Source organism: Salmo salar, chromosome 02 (genome assembly GCF_965601325.2).
Source record: "Salmo salar chromosome 02, fSalSal1, whole genome shotgun sequence".
In the NCBI taxonomy this organism is placed as follows: domain Eukaryota; kingdom Metazoa; phylum Chordata; class Actinopteri; order Salmoniformes; family Salmonidae; genus Salmo; species Salmo salar.
In genome coordinates this window covers 44,112,746-44,138,137 of record NC_138292.1, presented here as the reverse complement: position 1 = coordinate 44,138,137, position 25,392 = coordinate 44,112,746, and the positions used below count along the sequence as shown (strand labels likewise).

Below are 25,392 nucleotides of genomic sequence, written 5' to 3'. Positions count from 1 at the left end.
CAAACTGCAGCAGCTTGAAGATGTGCTGCTACGCGGAGACATGGGCAAGGTGGTAGACGAGTATCCTGAATTGAATTCAAGACTACTGCAGGTGCAGCTGGTCATGTTTGGGGCTAATTACACATATCAAAAGAGCTCAGATGTTGCTAGCATTATTGGGGAAATGGTGCCAGAGGTGAGAGGTCTCTTCAGTCAGGTGGAAGCTTTAGTAAGGCTTCTGCTGGTCATCCCTGCCTCCTCTGTAGAGGCTGAGAGGAGTTTTAGTGCCCTGAGGAGGCTTAAGACATGGCTTAGATCATTGATGAGTCAAACAAGGGTGAATAATGTGGCCATGTGTCACGTGCACCAGGAGAAACTGGACAGACTGGACCTTGAAGGAATATGCCAGTCTATTATCGGTGTCAACGATAAGCGCAAAAAGGCCTTTGGATGCTTTGCTTGAAGAACGGCAAGTCAAAACAAATGTCATTGCCTGGAGACGAGATGAGAGGATAGGAGAGAAGAGCAGAGGAAAGGAGAAGAGATGACTGGAGATCAGGGGAGAGCAGAAGAGATGACTGGAGAGGAGAGGAGAATATAGGACTGGAAGAGAGAACGAGAGCAGAGCTCAATGTTGACTCCATGGCTATGGCCTTGCATACACACACACACACAATTCACAATGCAATGTCTAATAATACTTCTACCCTACTGCTCATTACTTTTTATACACCAAAAACTAACAATTTTACTAATTACTATTGCCCAAAACCTGGTCTAAACTGAGTTTGTACAAAAATACACCCTGCATCTCACCCTTTTTTCCCCAGTATTGTAAATATTGACCAAACATATTTCAAACTTTCCAGAGATAATCCGTATTTTCCATTATCCTTAGGAGAAAGCTGTCATCGGTAAGTATATTGCCCTAGACTGAGAATAGTATCTAGTCATGGTAGGGGTGAAATAAGTATAGACCGTTATAATTGTAACAGTTTAGCAGCTAATAAAAAAACAGTCTTTACATGGCTGAAAGAAATGGAATATAACATATACTGTTTACAGGAAACTCACTCTACATCCTTAGATGAAGTTGTGTGGAAAAAGGAATGGGGTGGTGAAATAATTTTCTGTCATGGACAAAGGAACTCAAAGGGTGTGATGATATTAATTAACCAAAATTTGGATCTGAATGTGCAAATAGTCAGGAATGATTCACAAGAAAGGTGGATCCTTTTGAATATGAAAGTAGATGAAAGAGATTTGGCTATATGGTCCTAATCAGGATGATCCGCACTTCTTCGAAAATATTTATACCAATTTATTGAATTTACAGGCAACAAATGATCTAATCATTATGGTAGGAGACTATAACACAGTGTCAAGTACCTCAATGGACCGTAAAGGTAATCACTACAAACTCTCATCACTGTGCCCTTAAGGAAATCACAAATATTATGGACACATTAGAAATAGTGGATATTTGGAGACTAAAAAACCCTGACCTAGTGAGATATACATGGAGGAGACTTAATAAAGCTAGTCGTCTTGACTACTTTGTCTCTTTCTCTCTTACATCAAAGGTTAAAAAAGTTTTAATAGGAGACAGAATGTGATTGGATCATCATCTAATTGGCATTCACATAACTTATAGATTTTCCACGTGGATGGGGATATTGGAAATGTAATCAAAGTTTACTGGAGGACAACTTATTTTTAACTAAAACAAAAATGTATAACTGAATTTTTCCAGTATAATATAGGTTCAGAAAATCCCCTTATTGTTTGGGATACCTTTAAATGTACCTTCAATATTCATCAATAATAAAAGAGCAGTTTCTGGCTAAAGAGACAAGACTAATAAGGGAAATCCATAAACTAATAGTACAGGTAGATAGCAATAAAAACGATCCTACAGAGATACAAAATAAGTTAGAGGAAAAACAAAAAGAAATTCAAGAACGATCTAATGTAATCTATTACAAAAATAAAGCAAACTGGATGGAAAAATGCACGAAATATTTCCTGAATCTCCAATACAGGAACGCTAACAAAAAGAATTTGCAGAAACTCATTACTGAAGACAGAGTCATCTATGATTCTCCAAATCGTATTTTAAAAGAGGAAGCTAATTATTTTAGGCAGATGTTCTCTTTTCCGTCTCCTCCTTTCCCAATGAATGAAGATTATGGTAAGTAATTCTTTCCAAATAATATAACAAATGGAAAATTAACAAATGTACAGAAAGATCAGTGCGAAGGCCAAATTAGAGGAATAACTTTTTGAGGCTATTAAATCCTTTCAGTCTGGAAAAACCCCAGGGCTTGATGGCATACCGGTAGAGGTATATCAATTTTTTTATATACTAAAAGCTTCATTGTTAGATTGTTTTAACTACTCATATAGAAATGGTAGTCTGTCAGGTACTCAGCAGGAAGGTCTGATTTCTCTTTTATTAAAACAAGACCCAGATGGCAAATATAAAGACCCAGTCTATCTAAGGCCTTGAAGTGTAAGGCCCCTTACACTTCAATGTTGTGATGCAAAAATACTAGCAAAATGCATAGCACTCAGAATGAAAAGGGTTTTACCAGGTATTGTTCATCCTGATCAGACAAGTTTTTTATATGGACGATACTTTGGAGATAATATACGACAACTACTAGAAATAATAGAACATATTAGAAGCCAGGAATGGTATTTATAGTGGATTTTGAAAAGGCATTTAATAAAGTAAGACTGGATTTTATTTATAAATGAGTGGATTTTTTTCAATTTCGGTAATTCTCTTATAAAATGGGTAAAAATAATGTATAGCAACCCCAGGTGTAAAATAGTACATAACAGCTACTTCTCAGAGTTTTGAATTGTCAAGAGGAGTTAAATAAGGGTGTCCACTGTCAACGTATCTATTCGTTATGGCCATCGAAGTGCTAGTTATTAAAATCTGATCCAATAAGGATTAGAAATCCAAGGCTTAAAAACAAACGTACCCATCTATAGAATGAATATGAATTGGGTGGGTTGAGATTATTAAATATAAAAGCACTAAACCTCTCTCCTTGTAATGCTTTTCGTTAGAAGTATCGGAGTCAGGCGCAGGACTCAGGGATGGGTGCAAACAAAACGTTTTTCCTCAAAAACAATAATCCAACTTCTCCCACAGCAATAAAACATGGCTGGGAGAAACACCTCCAACAACTACAAAACGGGAAACAATCACGGACCAGACAAACATGAAAGCCAGAGGGTTAAATAATGAACATAACCAGGGAATATGAAACAGGTGTGTATAATTAAGACAAAACCAAACGAACAGGGAAACAGATCGGTGGTAACTAGTAAGCTGGTGACGTCGATCGCCGAACGCCGCCCGAACAAGGAGAGGGGCCGACTTCGGCAGAAGTCGTGACACTCCTAAAAGCTTCACTCATTCTAAAGTTTTATTTGAACCCTAAATAGTTCTCAAGTAGATTACTAAGAAAAGCTCATCGATTGTTTAAAAATAGCCTTTTTGCCTTTGTGCAGATTGCCATGTCTCCTTTTCAATTAATTGAAAATTATACTTTTTTCAAAGTATCTCTCTTCTTCAAACAAGCATTGCAAAGCTGGCTTCAATTTCATCCCCCTGAAAATATTATGGCTGAACTCAAATGTGCTGAATGATAAAATACCTGTATTTATGGGGAAGATGTTTGAAAAGGGTATTTTGTCCTTAAATGATATTGTAAATTGGAATGGTAGAGTTATGTCCTTCATGGAGTTATCAGAATTATACAGAAAGGTCTGCTCAATCCAAGAGTACAACCAATTAATTACAGCATTACCCCAAAAATGGAGGAGGCGGGAGGAGGTAGGGAACTGGTCTGTCTGCCCAATATAAAGGATCAAAACTGACAGAGGAATAAAAATAGCATAAATAGGAAAGTATACCAGTTTCATTTGAGGACCAGGATGTTGACAACTGTGCCATACAGATTGCAAAATAGTTGGGAAGAGATTTTTGATGTACCGATTCCATGGTACAGGGTGTATGAGTTGATATATAAAACAACGCAAGATTCAAGACTTCGTGCATTTCAGCTAAAATTATTATATAGAATTCTTGCCACCAACAAATTGTTGAATAATTGGGGCATAAAATCATCGAATCTCTGCAGATTTTGTTGTGAAGATACATAATCAATAGACCATTTATTTTGGTATTGCCCTCAGATAGCCTGTTTCTGGTCTCAGATTCAGGAATGGCAGAAAATGCATATCATTGATCTAAAATTGACCCTACAAATACTACTGTTAGGAGATCTGGAGAGACTGGGTCAGTCAATTACTAATATACTAAAACTCTTAGTAAAAATATTTACCTTCAACTCGCAATCTGTGGATTCTATTCGATTAGATAGATTGAAATTGTACGTTAAACATCACAGCATAGTTGAAAGATATGTGTTGTGCAGAAACCCGAAGTGGGTGGCCAGCAGAGATAGATGGGATGGGCTGAGGGTTGGTATGTGGAGTTGGAGACAAGTGGGAGTGGAGTTGCTGTGTAGAATGATGGTCAAAGATAAGTTTTTTTTTAAGTTTAAAAAAAGTCAAAATAAAACATAATAAAAGTACATTTGAATGACACTAAGTGGCAGTGTTTTTACAACTAATGCCAGTTTGCCTGAGGCTGATGCCGTGCCGGTTTTTGTACACATACATATACACACACTCTCATTCAAATAAACACATACAAGAATACACACATACATGTAATAGTGCCAGACATGCACACAAACATATACAGTTGGCATTGCTGTTATGATTTCAGTTGTCCTTGATGTCCTTTATTTTAAATGTATTATTAAAAAAAGTGCATTGTTTGCTGTTTTCTTCTGTCTTTTCCTTTTTTCTCTTTAGTTCATTCTCTTGGTTGTTGGTGCATTTTGGGGGGTGGGGAATTGTAACGGCTGTCGTATGAAGTGGACCAAGGCGCAGCGCGTTGAGTGCTCATTTTAACTTTATTTAGACCACTTACGAAACAAAACAAACGGATGACAAACAGTAATGCATGCTACACACAGCTATGCAAAAACAACTTCCCACAAGGGACAGGTGAAAACAGGGCTACCTAAGTATGAATCTCAATCAGCAACAACGATGTACAGCTGTTCCTGATTGAGAGCCATCCCAGGCCAACACAAAGAAATACACAACATAGATAGAGCATAGAAATACACAACATAGAACATAACCAAAACCCCGGAATACTCTAAACAAACACCCCTCTACATAAACACATATATTAACAAACCCCGAACCACATAAAACAAATACCCCCCTGCCACGTCCTGACCAAACTACAATAACAAATAACCCCTTTACTGGTCAGGACATGACAGGAATGGAATTAATTGTATTTTTTATTTTTCTTCCTGGGGTGGACTGTGGGAGGGGTCTCGAATGGTTGAGGGACATCTATTGGGGAACTGTGGGGGGATCTTGGAGGGTTCGGGTTCACGTTTTTTGGCCTGGTGGTAGATCGGTCAACATGCCCTTGAGCAGGGCATTGAGCCTGGATGCTTCTGTGTGTCGCTCTGAATGGGAATCTGTTGGATGACTGGTATGATGTAGTTGTTGAGTGGCTTCACTGCAAGTATATTGTATGTTTCGAATATTCAATAAATAAATAAAAAGTATATTGCCTGTTCAGAGTATCCCTTAGCTAATATATTTTATTCCACAGGAGACAGATGCATGATTAATGATCTTATTCATATTTATTAGCTTTGGAGGGCAGCTTCTCTAAAATGTTTACAGTCTCATAACATGGTGTGTACAAACCCTCCCCCACCCTGTGTATAGTCAAATATAAATCATAATTGTGCTGGCGAAACAGTGGCAGCAGTCTCTAACCAAGCAGTGCCTTGTTACAGTACATATGCTGTTTAATCATAAGTAAACAGTCAAAGCTGTGTGGAAACATAAGTGGGAAGGTAAGATAAAAACCCTCACATACTCCTAGCATATGTTACATGCAAGGGAGGGAGCAGATAGCTTGTTTAGTCCAATGTTATTTACCTGCTGGGTCGATAAACTAGAATTCATAGAGCAGATATCTTATCAACTCACAAAATACCAGCACATCCACCAAAGCACAAAATGTGCTAAATATACTTTAACTACACATTAATATTTGTACCTCAACGTGGGTAGAAAGAACATGACCAAAAAAACGTATCCCAAAAGCATACCCAGGATGAAACCAGGTTTGACTGGTATAGCCCTCAACAATAGTCAATAATAGCGCTTACTTTCATCTTCGGAATTAAATAAATGTATCTCAGTCCTCCAAAATCAATTGCACAAGATGTGGTTGGAATGTGTTTGCGCTTTTGAGGAAAAAGAGTGACCTTGTTACAGTACTGTAGGCTAGAACCATGGATGTTCTCTGCATGATTAAAGAGTTGTATTTATTGCCTAATAACTTTGGTACAGATGTAGGCTCTTAATTTGTTGGAGATTAGTTTTGTGATTTACATAAATTCACTGAAAACCTGCACTAGCACACGGTTATTTTAACAGTACTGCACTTTTCTTGTAGCCTAAGTTTAGCCAGCTAACTGCCTAACCACAGTTCAAGCAATATTATGTACTAAAAGTTCGAATCCAGTTGCTGCAGGATTATGCTGCGGCAATACTGGTCAAATCCATCTACCTTCATCACGATACTGTATATTGTATGTGCATAGTAGAAAGAAATACAACAAATTAAATCAGTGAGTCTTTTCATGAGGAAACATATTGCTTGTCACAACATGATCAACAGTTTAATGTGATATCAACATGTATAAGCACTGCATTGGCAAAAAATAAAAGTGTAGATTTTTTTCAGCATAATATGGCACAAAAACAAACCAAGAAGCGTTTTACATTTTCCCAAACATTTTAGAAATTCAAATACAGATAGATATGTGTAGAAGGTTTCTTCTATTCCAGAAAGCAAATATTTGATTCACAGTGTTCTGGAGCAGAAACGAAAGAATCATCAAGAGTCTTAATTCATCAAGAGAGTCTTCATTAAACACACTGATAACGAGTAATGAGGGATAAAAAGGAATTATTTAACATGATTATCACTTGATAGTCTCTGGGTTGCATTAATCCGTAAATACAAAGTTAAATAAATAATTTGTAGCTCCAACGATTCTGTGGGCAGCTGAGTTTGAGTGTAATTGTAACGCCCTTATGTGGTGGTGAGTGAAAACGTGACAAGAGTCACGTTGCTTTGCCAGGTGCTTGGTTGGGGGTTGTGGGGAACGTAAATTGCAGGATTTGTAATATGTGAGTAGCAGCAGTTTCCACTCCATGCATGTTCTTGTTTTCTAACCTTACCCTAACACTTACCTCAGCCACTTGCTACAGTAGCATACCTAAACTTAACCTTACCCTGCCTAACACTTATCTTAACCACTTCATAGCATGCCTAAACCTTACCCATTCTAGATGTTCATTACTAACATTTGTTTATGCTTAAGTAAGAGTGTGCAAAGGCGCCTCGCTATGGAGATGGCCACATACCGTACAATGACCACGAAGTGAGTTTCCCATGGCAGTACTCAAATATATACAAATCCGTATGAGATAGTTTTGTCCTATACCATGGATAGAAATAACCAAAGTGCTGTCTCTTCCATGTTTTTTGTTTTTTACTGTATTCATTCTTGTTCTCTATCTAGAGTAGGCAATCCCTGATTGGCTTATGTTAACCAAACAAAATATTTAATGAGTATTAGCTAGCTTTCGACACATAAAATGAGAAGAAGTTACTTTTTCAAATCTCTCTCACATATACTGAACTACCAAACATGGATGTGGTGATAACTGTGAAAAGGAGCAGGATATACTTTTGTGAGAATAATTGTGTGTTTTTTTCTGTCTACTTCTGATTGTAAGTGGTTACCACAGACAAACAAAATCTTGGCACTCTGATCTTTGAAGATTTTTCTTTAGTTTACTCTCTAATGATGGGCAGAAATGTAAGTCAAAGGGTAACGAGATCCCACACAATGCCTTTGAACCACATACAGTACCTGTACAAGCTCTAATGTACAAGCCAATGTCATGACAAAACAATACGCCATAAAACATGGACTTCCCATATCGTACACCAATTCAATAAATAAGATAAAGTAGGCTTATATTGAGTACACATTAGAGTATTTTTAAATAGTTTATACAACAGCGTTATTAAAAATCCCAACTTGTGGTTTTTTTTTTCCATTGAAAAGTCTATTACAGATGGCAAGACAGGTTTAAGTTACATGGACAACATTTCCCTTGTATACACGTTCGCAACTCACAACAAGAGAATTGGCCATTACATTCAAATAACAAAATGCTTTCTCTTCAAACAATATTCAACTTTAAAGACAAAATTTCACTGTGTACATTTTTTATATTCTGGGCAATATCTATAGCTAATATGTTTTAACAATTGAAAACTACTCCATGATAGGCTACCATGTAACATACACAGCAGTAACATCAGGTTTTAATGTGTAGCGTGAAGCTATATTATAGATGCTCATTTCAATAGCTACTTAAGAGAACAGAAATACAGCATCACAAAGGACCAACACTATGCACATGCACATATAAGAAGGCAAATTACCAAACATTCACAGTTTTGATGTATGATAAGATGGTCAGTGAAATATCAAAATCCACATTCTTTCCTTTCCTGAGAGTCAGACTCAGCAATCTTCCTGTGATAATGACAGAGAACGAGAGAGAAAGCAAGATAGAGGGAGAGAGAGGGAGCAAGAGAGAAAGAGAAAGAAAGAGACGCTCACTACACATATGATAGTACGTCCAGTATGGCACATCGTCTGGCGTGGCGTTATTCTGATGATGGAACAGCGCTGATGTGGAACTATGTAGCTTGAGCGCATATCCAGTTTTCTTCATATTATCTTCATACCATTTCCGAATCGAAACATGGAACCTCATAGCATTAGGTCTCAGAAGGACACTTGAAAACAACCAATCATCATGGCCGTAGTTGAGCTGGCACTCAGTGACCTCCAATCAGACGTTGGTGCAGTTGGTGGAGGGTGGTGTGTTGTCCACCTTGCTGCGGAACTCCTTGAGTTCGTTGAGAGGGGAGTTGGTAATCTGACACCTGAAAACCTGCTTGTAGGCCTTCCTGAAGTTCTCAGAGAGGAAGGCATAGATGACAGGGTTGACGGAGGAGTTGCTATAGGCCAGGCAGTGGGCCGCCACCCGGAACAAGAAGGACCACTGGGTCAAGGGGAAGTTGCCGAACTCCACCCACAGGTGGACCACATGGTGGGGGAGCCATGACAGGCAGAACACCACCACCACTACAAGAACCGTCTGGGCAGTCTAGTGGGGAGAGAGAGAGGGGGGGGGGGGGGGGGCACAGGGTAAAAGGTCTTCAAGTATGAAGAGTGGAATTTGTCCACTACAGTTTTATCTTCTTTTTTTTTTAAATGGACTTCTGAACGCATCTATTAATGTCAATACATTGTCTAGTTGTTATAACTATGTGCGTCCACTAAGCATGTGACGTGTATAACCTTGTCCCTTTACGAGATTGCCTTCCAGTAGAACCTGGGATGTTCTCACGTCTTTTGCCAAAACTAGCAGAGTTAAAGGTGGCACCTGTCAGATGAAATGCCAATTTCATGCTTGCTGACCTGCTCTGTCTTTCCCCTGCATTCCTGGCTTGCAGATTGATTTACCGCTGTGTTAAATAATTTGCACGCAACATGGGAGATATATTAAAGAGCGGGAACATACAGAGAAGGCATTGGGGCCAGGCTGGAGATGTTTACAAATGTGTCTGCTTGCTTTCCGCTGCTATTTGGGTAAAAGGGAGGCTTGAGTGCCTGCCACAGCAGTCCCCTAGCCCCACTAACATGGTAGCACATGGAGCTTTTCCAGGAAACTGGGAGACGATGCTCAGAAAAAAGGAGGGAGGGAGGGAAGGAGAGAGGGAGATGAAGGACACAGAGAGAGGAGTGAGGCGGGGAGAAAGATATATGGTCAAAGACCGATAGGAACGCAGGCTATAAAAAACAGACCTGTAATATCGAGACAGAGAGATCAGACATGCAAACACAGAGGGATAGATGTAGCTAAGTAATGAATTGAATGAAGTGAGGTTTTCAGTAAGCTTGGTGGCATCATGAAAATGTACGCAAGTCCAGCTCAAACACCTACCATTCAGCACTACAACCAGCCCAAAATCAACATCAACCACATTGTTGCGAAAGGCACAGCCACATAAAAAACCTCCCTTTCACCTGTTCCCAGGTCTCCCTTGAAGGCTAGCAGAACTGACTGTACCCTGAACTCCCAATCATTCAGAGCTGTCAAATTGGTATGTGTAGTGTTCAATTACTCATTCAACAGTCAAATCCCAAATTTAAAACGGAAATAACCTTGACCTGTTATTTATTGTTACCATCATTAGTCTCGGTGTTTGAGTCTATGTGGTGTTTCTCTTGGAGACCGAGCACAGTTAATTTGATGGTGACAACTTGTGAATCTGTAAATAGTTCTTGGGCTCATATATGGAAATATAAATATATAAATCACTATCTTAAGTTACTGTATATGGTATGGAAGGGGAATCTGAATCTGTTTGTATAGTACCGCACACATACACATATACCTCCCCCCCCAACACAACACGCAGACACATGCCCAAACACACACGCCCACACACACACACAGTCAGAGGGGCTCAAAATCCCCCAAAAGACAAAATCAATGAAGTGAAACAGCGGAGGTAGGACATTGTGACTTCCCCTCTGCCATCCTCACATTGAAGGGCTTCAGTTCTCCATTTAGAGGCTATTGGAAGAACAAGTCCAGCATTGGCATCCATAACGATTCCTGTGTGCTGTTTAACTAAACGCCTAATTGAATGAAATAACAGAGTAAAACTGTTAAATCTGCTAATTAACTGTGCCTCACACCTCCTACACAGGGAATTCATTAAAACATAGTGGCATGCCAATCAAAAACAAACCCATTACCTACTCCAGGGAACACCTTTTTTTTTGCAGAACAGCCTAAAGATGTTTTTTTAAGACTGCAATCGCTAACAACCGTCTGTTGACATTTCATTTATTTGAGTAGGTTTATTATGAAGTGTCAGAAAGTACTGGAATTCATATGACACGTCCCATTTATAACCAAGTGCATGATACAAAAATCCAGGTTTATCTGGCCTCCATTGATCTCCCATGTTACGATCCCCTTTATAATAATCCAAACACATTGTCAGGATTATTTTTGAGGAGTGTATTGAAAGTAAAACATTTGCTCAATACGCTTGTCAAAGTAAAAGGACAAAGAGGATTACAGGAGCTTTAGAGATATCCCTATGAGAACAAGATGTTGAAAATCTGTATTTTTTTGTTGCGCTGGGATGCCACACACGACAGTCTATAAACACCCTGTCCTCCTCCTGTGTGTACCTAGGGCTGATAAGTGGAGACGTTTTATAACAGTGGCGATAGTAGCATGATTTTCCCAGCTGCTCCTGACACGCCGTTTCACAGCATTGGAGGAGTTACTGAACTAATGGCTGGAGATCGAGGCCAGCCAGTGTACAAAACAATATGAACACCTGCTCTTTCCATGACATAGACTGACCAGGTGAATCCAGTTGAAAGCTATGATCCCTTGTTAAATCCACTTCAATCAGTGTAGATGAAGGGGAGGAGATAGGTTAAAGAAGGATTTTTAAGCCTTGAGACAGTTGAGACATGGATTGTGTACGTGTTCCATTCAGAGGTTGAATAAGCAAGGCAAATGATTTAATTGCCTTTGAACGGGTTATGGTAGTAGGTGCCAGGCTCGCCGGTTTGTGTCAAGAACTGCATCGCTGCTGGGTTTTTCACACTCAACAGTTTCCCGTGTGTATCAAGAATGGACCACCACCCAAAAGACATCCAGCCATCTTGACACAACTGTGGGAAGCATTGGAGTCAACATGGGCCAGCATCCCTGTAGAACGCTTTCGACACCTTGTAGAGTTCATGCCCCGACAAATTGAGGCTGTTGTGAGGGCAAAAGTGGCAGGTGGATTCAATATTATGAAGGTGTTCTTAATGTTTTGTCCACACAGACACACAAGCACACACACAATTGATTATACCTTTAATTGAACACCTCGCGTCTTGATCTGCCAATGGACACAGCCTCTGTTTTCTTTACTCATTTGACACATTTAATTGTATCCACAGTGAAAGCTTTAACTGTAAATAAATTAGGCTGGTTGGGTGAGATGATTGACGACTCAAACATACACATCGATTTGAACCAGCAATATCTCATCAGCTAGGTTTCCATCCAATAGTCAATATATTATCATGAGAATATTCAAAAAATCTGCATAAAAACAATATGTGCATTTTCCCACCAGAGATGTGTTTCCATCGAATTGACTTATTGTGGCTGTGCGTAATGACATAGTCCACATACAAATCACTTTTGTCATTAAATTCCCATGTACCGGATAAAAAAATATAAGTTAAATGGGTTTCCATCACATTTTCAACTGTACCGATGGTTTTGTCACAAAAAAAGTTGCATTATATAGTGCATGTGCCCCATGCGTTTTTATTTGTCAAATCGCAGCCAAGCATCGATCATCATGTCACCAGAGTAAGACCGTTGATATTTATTGGAAAGGAGCATCCCCACCCTGTGAAGTTCATCATCATTTATTTCATTTGTAGCCTAATAAACTGAAGGATGGCCTGAGTCTTAGTGGGAGGACCACACCGCGTGTAATCGAGTGACTCCGAGTGACATAAAGATCCCACCTTGTCTATCGTATTTTGCTTTGTCAACATTTGGAAAGTTTACCGACAAATGAACTGTTTCCATCAGGCCTGTCGTGACATTTTTGATCCGACATGTACTTTACCTGCATAAAAAGGTTGGATGGAAACCTGATTATAGTGAAGATATTCCTATAGACAAATATTATTTCATTAATCAAAGTTTATACTTATTGAATGACATTTAAACTGTCTATATGTGACAAAATGAGAATACATTTTTGTAAACACATAGTTCAGACCAACATTAATCTTTTATTGTTTAGTTATGCGTAAGCCATGTGGACCAGTGTCTGGGCATATTGTTAAAGGCCAACACTAAAGAGCCAGGCCAGCAGCAGCAGCGGGTTGGCTTAGACAGGCAAATGGCCATTAAGAAGAGTAATGGCTGAAAGTCCAGTTTAATTGCACTTTCCCACTCTGCTGCTTCACTCAAGTGTGGCAATTGACAGGCGCTTCAGGGACATTGTAGATGGAATGTACTGTCGATACCAAGTGCCTTATATTCAATTTACAATACTGACTAAGTGTATTGGTTATTTTTCTTCACTAGACTATTATTTTTGCCTAGAAAACTGGCAATGGGATGTTGGTTCTTCCATGGTATACGTTGCAGCTCTATGCAGGTGCGTCAGTATGTGAGGACGGCTAGGGGGTCGTTCCGGACGGGGGCTAAGCCGCTAGTCCGGAAGTTGGAGACAGCTTTTTCCTACAATCTAGAGCCATAATCATTATGATTAATTCTATGTCAATAATATTTCTATTTGTCTGCATATCTAAACATACCTCTTGAGCTGTCTGTGGTTCTTCTTTGAAAGAAACTAAATATGCTTCTCTGCATCTCTGCTAAAATGTGGGTAAAAGGTTGAAAGGAATGTGAGTTTTGTTCAGTACATGTAGTTTTTGCTTGCTTTTTTTAAAGTCTACCAACCTTGCTAGAAGACATGTCAGCTAAGATAGTTAGACAAGCTAGCTACTCTAACTTGACTGATAGCATGAAATGGCTTCTTGGTAGTCAGATATGAGGTTGGGAGATTGGGAAGCTATCTGTCCCTGCTAAAGCCAACATCATAAAATTGCTAGGTGGCGAGAAACAACAACCAATATATATATATATATTTTTTTTTACATCATTATGTCTTTGAAAACATCTTATCCAAATAGTGTTTTTAGGCTACAGGGATAGAAGCTTTATAAAGCTTAAATGATATTGAATGTTTTAACACTTGCCTAGAGCTCTTGACAAGATGTCTAGAAAAAGCATTAAAGTAAAAATGTCAAAAAACAACAAAACAGTGTCCCCCACAATTGTTTGACATATAGCTGAGCTGAGTGATGAGGCGTAACTCCTTTCAAATTCATAGACAGCTCTTTAAATGCAAGGACTGACAGGCCAAGATGGTCAAACTCCTAGATATAGTTTTAACCACATTTTGAAGCTAAACAATGTATCTTTACATTCTTGATGTAAACAAGTAGTACAACCTTCTATTTTGGGTTATGACAAAGCCAGAGTGGGGCATAGTGCTAAGCTCATGAGACATGTATAAGTTATATTCTTCAAGAATCATTAAGTAAATATTAAGAATTGAAATTACAATTGCACGGCTTCCTAAATCCCAGACTGTAGCTTTAAATCCCAGACTGTAACTAATGTTGGTCTTGTTCCCCTACTATTGCTGCTGGACAACTGGTGTGGGAGACTGTAATACTCCAACATAAATGCATTTGTGGGGCTGTCCGCCATACACTAACGATCACCATCAACAGTCAATATGCAAATGTCATGAATGGTTTTACATACCTTCTTTTTCGATGCCTCTGACTTTTTGGACATGTTTCTGAGTTTTTTGTGCAGGTGATTTAAAACCTGAAAATGCATAAAGAATTGTGTGATGACCTATCAAACGATTAATTAAAGCCTATGCTATAACAAATATGTAATAGCATTGTATTGAAATCATTTATTTTCAAAGGCTATCTAATTTATGTCTTAGTTGTCCCCATCTTAGATTACACAAACTCAGAAATTGACATATGTAAAGGCAATTATCTATCAATACAATATTAAGCACATCAGGATTGCTTGCGTACCTTTGCGTAACAGAACGAAATCAGCAGCAGGGGCAATACATAACCAAAAACAAACGTGCACACAACATAGACTTTCTTTTGGTTTTGATCCGGCCACACTTCCCAGCAATAGGTGTGATTCTCGTCTCTCTGGTATATGTTGTGTATGACCGCGACTGGCGCCGCCATGGCCAAAGAGAGTATCCAAATGACCACCACTCCGATCAAAGCGTGCTTTGACACGCGGATGTAGGACGACTTTCTGGAGTGAACAATGGCAATGTAGCGGTCCACCGACATTGCGGACAAGGTGAAAATACTGACCAGCATGGAAACGGTGAAGAAATAATGAATAAACTTGCAGATGAAGGCACCCAGAACCCATGTCGGCATCATGTAAATAGTTGACTGAAAAGGGATGCAGAAAAGCAGGTAGGACAAGTCGGCGATGCTAAGGTTGAGGATGAATATGTTGGTGGTGCTCCGTGGTTTTCCGGGTTTACTACGGGCGAGCACCGTGATGACCATGGAGTTTCCCAACACTCCAAGCGTAAAGATGAGTCCGAAAACCAAAAGCGTAATGAAGTTGTCCATACCAATCCCGAACAGAAGTTTCTGGTTTTCCTCCTCGACATCGGTTCTGTTGAGATACCATGACGCAAATTCGGTAAGGTTGTCCAAACCAGACGAGTTCATCACTTTTTCTAGTGCTGAACTATTTTAAAATGTAAGTGTAGGGCGCACAAATGCCTTCATATGTCTTCATGGGTCGTTTGACAGTAGCTGGCAGACGTTTTTGCCTATTCAGATAATAAAAGCATAGTTTGTTTCAAAGTCTCTTGAGTCTCTTGAATACAGCCATCAGACAATATTGTATCTCAATTCGTTACAATGTTCCTCATTGTTTTTCGATACAATGTAAGTGAAGATACTTTTTACGTTACATTTTGTCAATATGTCTGAAGTTAGCTGCCCAGAGTGTATGTACTGTTCTATATATTCTTGGTGCGTAATGCAGTTGCTGTCTCCACCTGGTGCGTCCTCAGTCGCTGGATGGCTCCGCTCAAATCCCTCCTCGCCCTATTTCCCCCTACATATTATAGAAGGGGCTGGGCTGCGCGTCTCACGTCAGCTTTCAGTACCACCGCCCAAGATGTACTAAAAAGCACTCCAAAATTAAACTTGGCCATAATTATGCACAATGCGATGTATAAGACATCGAATGACATGATTATCTTGTTGGCTAACATCTGGGGTGATTGCAATTGCTAACAGCAGTCTACTATACACTGAGTGTACAAAATATTCGGAACACCGTCCTAATATTGAGTTGCACCCCCGTTTGGCCTCAGCACATCCTAAATTTGTCGGGGCTTGGACTCTTCAAGGTGTCGAAAGCATTCCACAGGGATGCTGGCCGATATTGACTCCAAAGATTCCCACAATTGGCTGCATGTCCTTTGGGTGGTGGACCATACTTGATACACACGGGAAAATGTTGAGCGTGAAGTACGTGACACACTCAAACCGGTGCGCCTGGCACTTACTACCATACCCTGTTAAAGGCACATGGCACACATAGACAATCCATGTCTCAATTCGTCTTTAACCTGTCTCCTCCACTTCATCTACACTGGTGGATGTGGATTTAACACATAAATAAGGATAGCTTTCAACTGGGTTCACCTGGTCAGTCTATGTCATGGAAAGAGCAGATATTCCTAATGTCAAATCAAATTGTATTTGTCACATGCCCTGAAGACTTTACTGTGAAATGCTTATACTTACAGGCCCTTAACCAACAATACAGTTCAATGCAAATAGTCCGGGTGGCCATTTGATTAATAGTCCAGCATTATCTCTTGAAAATGTTGTGTACACTCAGTGTAGTTGGCATTCATCATGTCTGTGAAATGGGCCTGTTGGCTTATGAAACAAGGTGTTGGATATGTGGTTAGCCAATGAAGGATAGTGGTCCAGGCTTGACAAACATTATTTCATCCCAAATTATTATATTTAAAAAAAAATGACAAGCATTAGCTCCTCTCTGATAATGGTAAATGATTGTGCCTGGCTCTTGTTCTGGCAGTAGGCCTAGAGCATGTATTTAGGGACAGGATACTTCATGAGATGGAGGCATTTTCAGTAAAAGATACAGAATCCACAATAGCCCATTAGTATATCCCCCAGGGTTCTCCCCTGTGGATGGCCAAATGTTGGTGCCATTCCTCCTCTGCTGAACAACATCAGGACAAAGAAAAGTGTGCTCTCCAGAACAAATCATTTCAGTTATCTCTGATATCCTTCAATTTGCTTCCACTCACCCATACCATTTACTAATTGATGTTACAGCCCTCTGTTTAATGGAAGTCTCACACATGTGCAGGACTAAACAGTACAGACGAGATTCATGACTGGTGGATCATGCTTAAAACACACACACCCATACACGCATGGATACACACACAGACATACATGCACAGACATACACACACATATGCACACACACACACACACACACACACACACACAAACACACACATACAAACACGCACACGCAAACAAACTAGAGGTCGACCGATTAATCGGAATGGCTGATTAATTAGGGCCGATTTCAAGTTTTCATAACAATTGGAAATCGGTATTTTTGGACACCGATCTGGCCGATATTTTTTTTAAGAACACATTGTTATTTTCAATGATGGCCTAGGAACGGTGGGTTAACTGCCTTGTTCAGGGGCAGAATGACCGATTTTTACCTTGTCAGCTTGGGGATTCAATCTTGCAACCTTACGGTTAACTAGTCCAACGCTCTAACCACCTGCTTTACATTGCACTCCACGAGGAGCCTGCCTGTTACGCGAATGCAGTAAGAAGCCAAGGTAAGTTGCTAGCTAGCATAAAAATTATCTTATAAAAAACAATCAATCAATCATAATCACTAGTTAACTACACATGGTTGATGATATTACTAGTTTATCTAGCCTTTCCTGCGTTGCATATAATCGCTTAGGTACACGTTGCTCCAACGTGTACCTAACCATAAACATTGATGCCTTTCTTAAAATCAACACACAAGTATATATTTTTAAACCTGCATATTTAGTTAATATTGCCTGCTAACATGAATTTCTTTTAACTAGGGAAAATGTGTCACTTCTCTTACAACAGAGTCAGGGTATATGCAGCAGTTTGGGCCACCTGGCTCGTTGCGAACTGTGTGAAGACTATTTCTTCCTAACAAAGACTTTGCCAAACGGGGGATGATTTAACAAAAGCGCATTTGCGAAAAAAGCACAATCGTTGCACGAATGTACCTAACCATAAACATCAATGCCTTTCTTGAAATCAATACACCGAAGTATATATTTTTAAACCTGCATATTTAGCTAAAAGAAATCCAGGTTAGCAGGCAATATTAACCAGGTGAAATTGTGTCACTTCTCTTGCGTTCATTGCAAGCAGAGTCAGGGTATATGCAACAGTTTGGGCCGCCTGGCTCGTTGCGAACTAATTTGCCTGAATTTTACGTAATTATGACATAACGTTGAAGGTTGTGCAATTTAACAGGAATATTTAGACTTATGGATGCCACCCGTTAGATGAAATACGGAACGGTTCCGTATTTCACTGAAAGAATAACCGTGATAGTTTCCGGATTCGACCATATTAATGACCTAAGGCATGTATTTCTGTGTGTTATTATGTTATAATTAAGTCTATGATTTGATAGATCAGTCTGACTGAGCGATGGTAGGCACCAGCAGGCTCGTAAGCATTCATTCAAACAGCACTTTCGTGCATTTTGCCAGCAGCTCTTCGCAATGCTTCAAGCATTGCGCTGTTTATGACTTCAAGCCTATCAACTCCCGAGATTAGGCTGGTGTAACCCATGTGAAATGGCTAGCTAGTTAGTGGGGTGCGCGCTAATAGCGTTTCAAACGTCACTTGCTCTGCATGGGTAACGCTGCTTCGAGGGTGGCTGTTGTTGATGTGTTCCTGGTTCGAGCCCAGGTAGGAGCGAGGAGAGGGACGGAAGCTATACTGTTACACTGGCAATACTAAAGTGCCTATAAGAACATCCAATAGTCAAAGGTATATGAAATTCAAATCGTATAGAGAAATAGTCCTATAATTCCTATAATAACTACAACCTAAAACTTCTTACCTGGGAATATTGAAGACTCATGTTGAAAGGAACCACCAGCTTTCATATGTTCTCATGTTCTGAGCAAGGAACTTAAACGTTAGCTTTCTTACATGGCACATATTGCACTTTTACTTTCTTCTCCAACACTTTGTTTTTGCATTATTTAAACCAAATTGAACATGTTTCATGATTTATTTGAGGCTAAATTGATTTTATTGATGTATTATATTAAGTTAACATAAGTGTTCATTCAGTATTGTTGTAATTGTCATTATTACAAATAAATAAAAAAAATGGCAGATTAATCGGTATCGGCTTTTTTTGGTCCTCCAATAATCGGTATTGGCGTTGAAAAATCACAGTCGGTCGACCTCTAAAACAAACACACTATATGTGGGACTTGTACAGTTCCTTGGTAGCGTATGGGACTCTATAGTACACTGTGAGTTATGACTTATTGTCCAAGATAGTGAATGTTAATTAAGATTAGACAGTGTGACACATAAACCCTGTTGTGGCCTATTGTTGGGGTGTCATAGAGCTCTGGGGAATGATTTACCAAAATACCTGGAGCTATCAAAGAACAACAATAACCATGCTAAAACTGAAATTGAGATGGAACTGACCACCATCTCTTCTCAGGACCTCCAGGCATTCTGGGGGTTATTTTTCGATGCCTGTGTTAATGCTATGGTGCTGGCCTAAGCTGGGAGATGAATGGACCCAGAAGTTCAGCAAGCGCTGCCCTAGAAGCTATGGCAACAGAACCACGATGCTAGGTAGCGTGTATTTCCCTCATTGTCCTGGGTCAGGGTCGAATGGCTTTTCTCAGCCCGGCTAGCGCCGAGCTATCAGTGCATGCCCAAACACACATTTCCACACAGCACCCATATCACCCCAATCATGCAGCTGTGTTTACCCACATCAGCAAAGAGTCATCAACATCAAAGGCAGGAAGAAGAGAACCTGCCATTTGAGTCAGAACCACTCCATTGGCTTCAAGACCTTTTGCGTCACAGACAACAAAGGCATTGTGGACAAGAGAGAGTAGATTTATAAGCTATAGCTTATTCTTCATTTGGCTGAATGTCATTGTTTACTGCACTCTGTCATTCAATGAACACAAGGAAAATGAACTTTAGACAGCCCTGGTATTTTCATAAGACATGATTAATAACATGCAGGTTTTATTCGCTGGGCTTAATGTGATTGAGATTAAAATGGAATGATGTAAACAGATTGACACCAAACAAATGACGGCAATCATAAAGATTATTTCACAAATAAATATATCATTTCAAAGTGAAAGTAAACAGTAAGGTTTATATAGTTATTGGATTTTAGATCTGGTTTAGGTGAGCCTTATGACTCCAGAAGATGATCATGGTGCAGAAAGAAGAAAAGCAACATTGAGACAGGACGATGTACAGCAACAAGAACACGCACCAGCATGCCAAATGAACACAATACATTTAAGAATATTCTTCAATATACTTCAAACAGATTGATGAATACAACATCCGTTTACCCTGTCAACTTATCGGCATCAACCTTTTTCAGGATTTTTCATATGGCCAAACAAATAACTGAGATTATAGGTTCTTGAAAAATAGACCACATGGTTACTATGGAATTTTACTTCCACTAGATGGGGCTATTCTATATTGAAGAGATAGGGTTGTCTGAAGCAGCTGTGACGGTAATTGATTAGCTGATTAACTGAACTACTTAGTTGAATCCTTAGTACAGCCAACCTAAATAGGTGTGAAATAAATTATGTGTTTTCATCAATTCTAGTGCACCAAAATGTTCAATTGGTGCTGTCTGTTTAAGATGTGAGCATTATCTGTACTTACAGAAGTGAACATGCAATGAGAATAAAAGCCAACCTTTACAATCAAATAAGTACGTAGAATGTATATGCAAATATTTGGTTTCGGACAACCAACAGATACTGTTTCCTAGGCTGTGAGCACTAAAAGCTGAATTGTGAACACCCCATGTTGCTGGCAACGCACCACAAATAAGACTGTTCCCTCTGTGATTGGTCTGTCATTTTGTCAAATATCAGAGCTTTGTTGTGCCTCTATTTTATGCTATTTCATCCTTGGCTCACCTAGCTACAGATAGAATGCTCAATACAGGCTTTCTGAGCACAAGGTGGAAAACCCCCAGAATGGCCTGTCAATTTTCTTCCGATGTTGTTGCCTGAGTGTTCTGAGGGAGACTCTCTATTTCCAGAGCACCTTAATCACTGCTTCTGATGTGAAGGTGCCTCCGACTCCAATGATATGGCAATTACCTGCTTGTTGTTGTCCAGGAAAGGAAGCTAGCTTGCTAGCAGCATGCAGGAAACGTTTTGGCCATTATAGGCTACCAGCATACAGTTCTGGTATCAGTACAGTCTCCTAAGTGGCAGACATAGAGGAAACAGAACAGCAGCTCACTTGTAAAGCCCACTTATTGAGGCTTTAGCCATATGCAAATGTACAATAGTGAGGACAATGACAATAGCCAACTGAACACATATCCATCTCAATCAGATGGTAAAAATAATAGTGTTAGGTTGTAGCGTCAATAACACAATGACAATTCACAAATCAACGTGAAGCCCTGTCTTAATGGTGGTTTTAGCGCCCCCCCCTCCCCACACACACACACTCTAGATGATTGCCTCCCGAAGGAGAAGCCAGGCCTTCTTGATAATGATGACTGATTATCAACGTAGGAAAAAAAAATAAAAAATGAGTAACATGAGATGGAAAATCTCTGTTTGCAATCTCTGTATTTCCTGCTCCTAGGTTTGGACACAACACCTGTGTCCAAAAGTCTCCTATCAGCATAATTGCATTGGTCATTACTGATGAGAGACAACCACAGATTCCTGTAATAACCATAATGTGGTTGTTCAAGGTCGTATTCGCTTGGCACCAAATGGATGAAAACAGACTGACACCGAGAGGGACTACTGTACCTCAACTTGTTCAATATGAATCGCTCGCTTTTGTTTTCCGTTGCAATGTTTTTGCAATGGTGTGCACTAATGAATACAACCCAAGATTGTATGGCTTGCTGTATGGTCTGTTGTACATTAATCCTACAGTATGTGACATTTACATACAATAGTTGGTCATTTCTTACATCCAAAATAATACCAGAGATCTTTGGACACATGTTTCCTTGTCTGAGCTGGAACTCAGAAAGAATATCAGTTATTACAACCTATTTCTTCCACACTTTCTTTTCTTAACATTTATTGTGTAATTTGATTCCATCTGACAGTTATAGCAGGGCAGAAAAGCACACATTTTCAAGGAAATTGAAAGTGAATGAATAAATTGTTTTGTATTTGTCTCTGAACACCTGATCCTGTGGGTCTACTGCGTTATATGCTTCGATGCAACCCCCAAACAGATCTAAAATGTGCAATTTCAATTCTGGGTTCGATTAGAATTCAAGTATAGTCTTTTCAGGAATTGGAAAAATAAATACCCTGTACATTTTTTTCATAAGTGTCACGTCCTGACCAGTAAAGGGGGTTACTTGTTATTGTAAGGGCGTGGCAGAGGGTGTTTGTTTTATGTGTTTCGGGGTTTTTGGTTTATGTTCTATGTTAGTATATTTCTATGTTTGTTCTAGTGTGTCTTTCTATGCTTAAGTTTCTTGGGTTGACCTTCAATTGGAGGCAGCTGTTCCTCGTTGCCTCTAATTGAAGGTCCTATTTAGTAGGGGTGTTTTTCCATGGGTTTTGTGGGTAGTTGTCTCCATGTGTTGTCAGTGTACCTTACAGGACTGTTTTTCGTCGTTTGTTTAGTATAAGTGTTTTTGTTTTCTTCAATAAAAGAAGATGAGCATACATATACCCGCTGCGTTTTGGTCCACTCACTACGACGCTTATGACAATAAGACCTTGATGTGACTTGGTCATTTTACAATAAGGGTGCCTGGGTTGTCACAGGGCGACATAACTTACAAATAATCAAAATGCACAGTGCAATATTAATTTGCGGTCTTCCCCGCCCCAAAAAAGATACATATTTTTAAATATAGCAACAATTATTGTTAAAAGTGAAACTGATATTTTCAAGGAGACTTGTCGATTTAGCCCGCTATAGTGCAAGAGCTCTCCAGAGCTGACAATGTTGCAGCCTTACTTTGTGAACCTCATTTTAAATATTGTAGAACATAAAACAGGTGTGTGCACTTATTGCCAACACCTAGCTAATATGGCTTGGCTTTCTTGCTCTTTTTGTTCGTATGAAGTTGAGCTAGTCGAAGAAGCTCAACCATGGATACTACTCGTGAATGTGTCAAAACAGACACAAAGGGAAGGATTGCTTAGCCTCGGATCCAATGAGACTGTTGATGCATCTCAATCCATCGCATCCGCCTACAGTGGTTGCTCAACTAAAAGTTTTGAGATTATGCTGCGGGATTTAGAGGTCCTTTGTGGTTTTAGTACGGTACCCTGCATCACTGCTTCATTGCTCCAGACCACCGCAAGGGGTAGTAAGAGCACTGATTATGCTTTTGGGTCCCAAGGCACTAATGTGTCTCTAACTGACAGTGAATGGGCGACATAAACCAAATAGAAACTGATAATTGTGCATGACTTCAAAATCGAATTTCAATGAGCTGAATGATGAGGATGAAGAAGGTGATTGAATTTAGAACAATAGTGTAAGAATTGCTATTCCTCTGTCCTGCACGCGCACACCCGGAAAAATACACTTATTTTGTTGTTACTATTCGTCAGTATTACTTAACAAAACTGTTGTTACACTAAGGATTTTATTCTAAGAGAAACTAAAATGTTAAATTATATTCCATGATATTCTTAAGATATATGTGTTGACTGAATATAAGCAAGTGATGTCTGCTAAATTATCAAGTTGATAGCGCAGTCATATAGCCTCGGCACCTACATAATGCTGAGTGACTCACTCATTCATGGCTTTGGGTCAAAATAAATAAGTACCAACATTCTTTCTGATAGTCTTTAATAAAGAAATGTTTTGGTTATCTTGACCTGGACACCATGTATTATAGTCTCTAAAAGGAAAAATATTACCACCGTTTCTTGCGCATGTCATTTTCCATATGGATCCATAACGAATTACTATGGGAGTAAATATTACTGAATGACAGAAATATTGGAACAAAGTTGGCTAATGAAGGTAAACAAATTGTTGCTTACTGGGAAATACTCTTTCAAAATTAATGAAAGAGGCAAGTGGAAGGTAAGCATGGGGATTAGTCTTGAGAAATCAATGAGATTTTTATTTTCACTGAATCTCCATTTGGGTATTGGTTAGACTACAATTAGGGTGTGGAAACGTTAAGATTATTTTGCTCTTACTGTAGTACTGTAGCCTACTCCCGACCGGTCACGTTGTACAGCACCATTATGGGCTATTAGCAGGACAATAGAAACTTGGTGCATGGCAATTGATCGGCATTAAAAGCATCTTAGATGGGGCCTCCCAAGTGGCGCAGCGGTCTAAGACACTGCATCACAGTGCAGACTGCGTTGCTTCAGATGCTGGTTCGATACCTGTGCCGGCCGTGACCGGGAGACCCATGAGGCGACGGTGGGCTTTTGGTTTCTCTCCCTCTAAAAACAGAAATAAATAATTCTAAATAACAAATTGGCTTTATTTACAAATTAGTAAGAATGTCTCACCCCATGTTCAAGAATGGCCTTTTTCTCACTCACTTTCGGTTATTTGAAAACAAATCTCCAAAATACAGATTTTTTAAACAAGCCATAGAAAGTTGGTTGCAATTTCAGTTTAATCCAGCAGAAAAGACAGAACAAATAATACAACAGGTGACAGAGCTAGAGCAGTCAAATCATGCGACATCCCGAAAATCTGTCTCCACAGAAAATCATCTGTAGCGTCCATCCGTTTTGCTCTATGACCTCTACAAATGTCAGGAGACTCGTCGGTAGAGCAGTTCTGCCAACTTCTGTCTGTAGTTTCTGAACCGTTTGGGCTACACACTAATACTAACCTCTCTGTGCAAAGGTGAAACTCTCACGAACATGTACAGTGCCTTCGGAAAGTATTCAGACACCTTGAATTTTTCCACATTTTGTTAGGTTACAACCTTATTCTAAACTGATTGAATAGTTTTTTTTCCCTCAATCTACACACAATACCCCATAATGACGAAGCAATAACAGGTTTGTAGAAATTTTTGCTAATTTATAAAAAATTAAAAACTGAAATATCACATTTCCATAGGTATTCAGACCCTTTACTCAGCACTTTGATGAAGCAACGATTACAGCCTCAAGTCTTCTTGGGTATGACGCTCAGT

At 39.5% G+C, this 25,392-nt stretch overlaps 1 protein-coding gene across 1 annotated transcript; it reads right to left on the bottom strand.

The window, feature by feature from the left end:
* Positions 1 to 6,745: 6,745 nt before the first annotated feature.
* Positions 6,746 to 16,013, bottom strand: LOC106583575 (galanin receptor type 1). Its single transcript, XM_014167942.3, has 3 exons — positions 14,940 to 16,013; positions 14,650 to 14,715; positions 6,746 to 9,369 (listed from the first exon to the last, which is right to left on the bottom strand). Exons 1-3 carry the CDS (start codon positions 15,612 to 15,614, stop codon positions 9,052 to 9,054), a joined length of 1,059 nt encoding a protein of 352 aa, XP_014023417.1. The 5' UTR covers positions 15,615 to 16,013; the 3' UTR covers positions 6,746 to 9,051.
* Between the last annotated feature and the right edge of the window lie 9,379 nt (positions 16,014 to 25,392).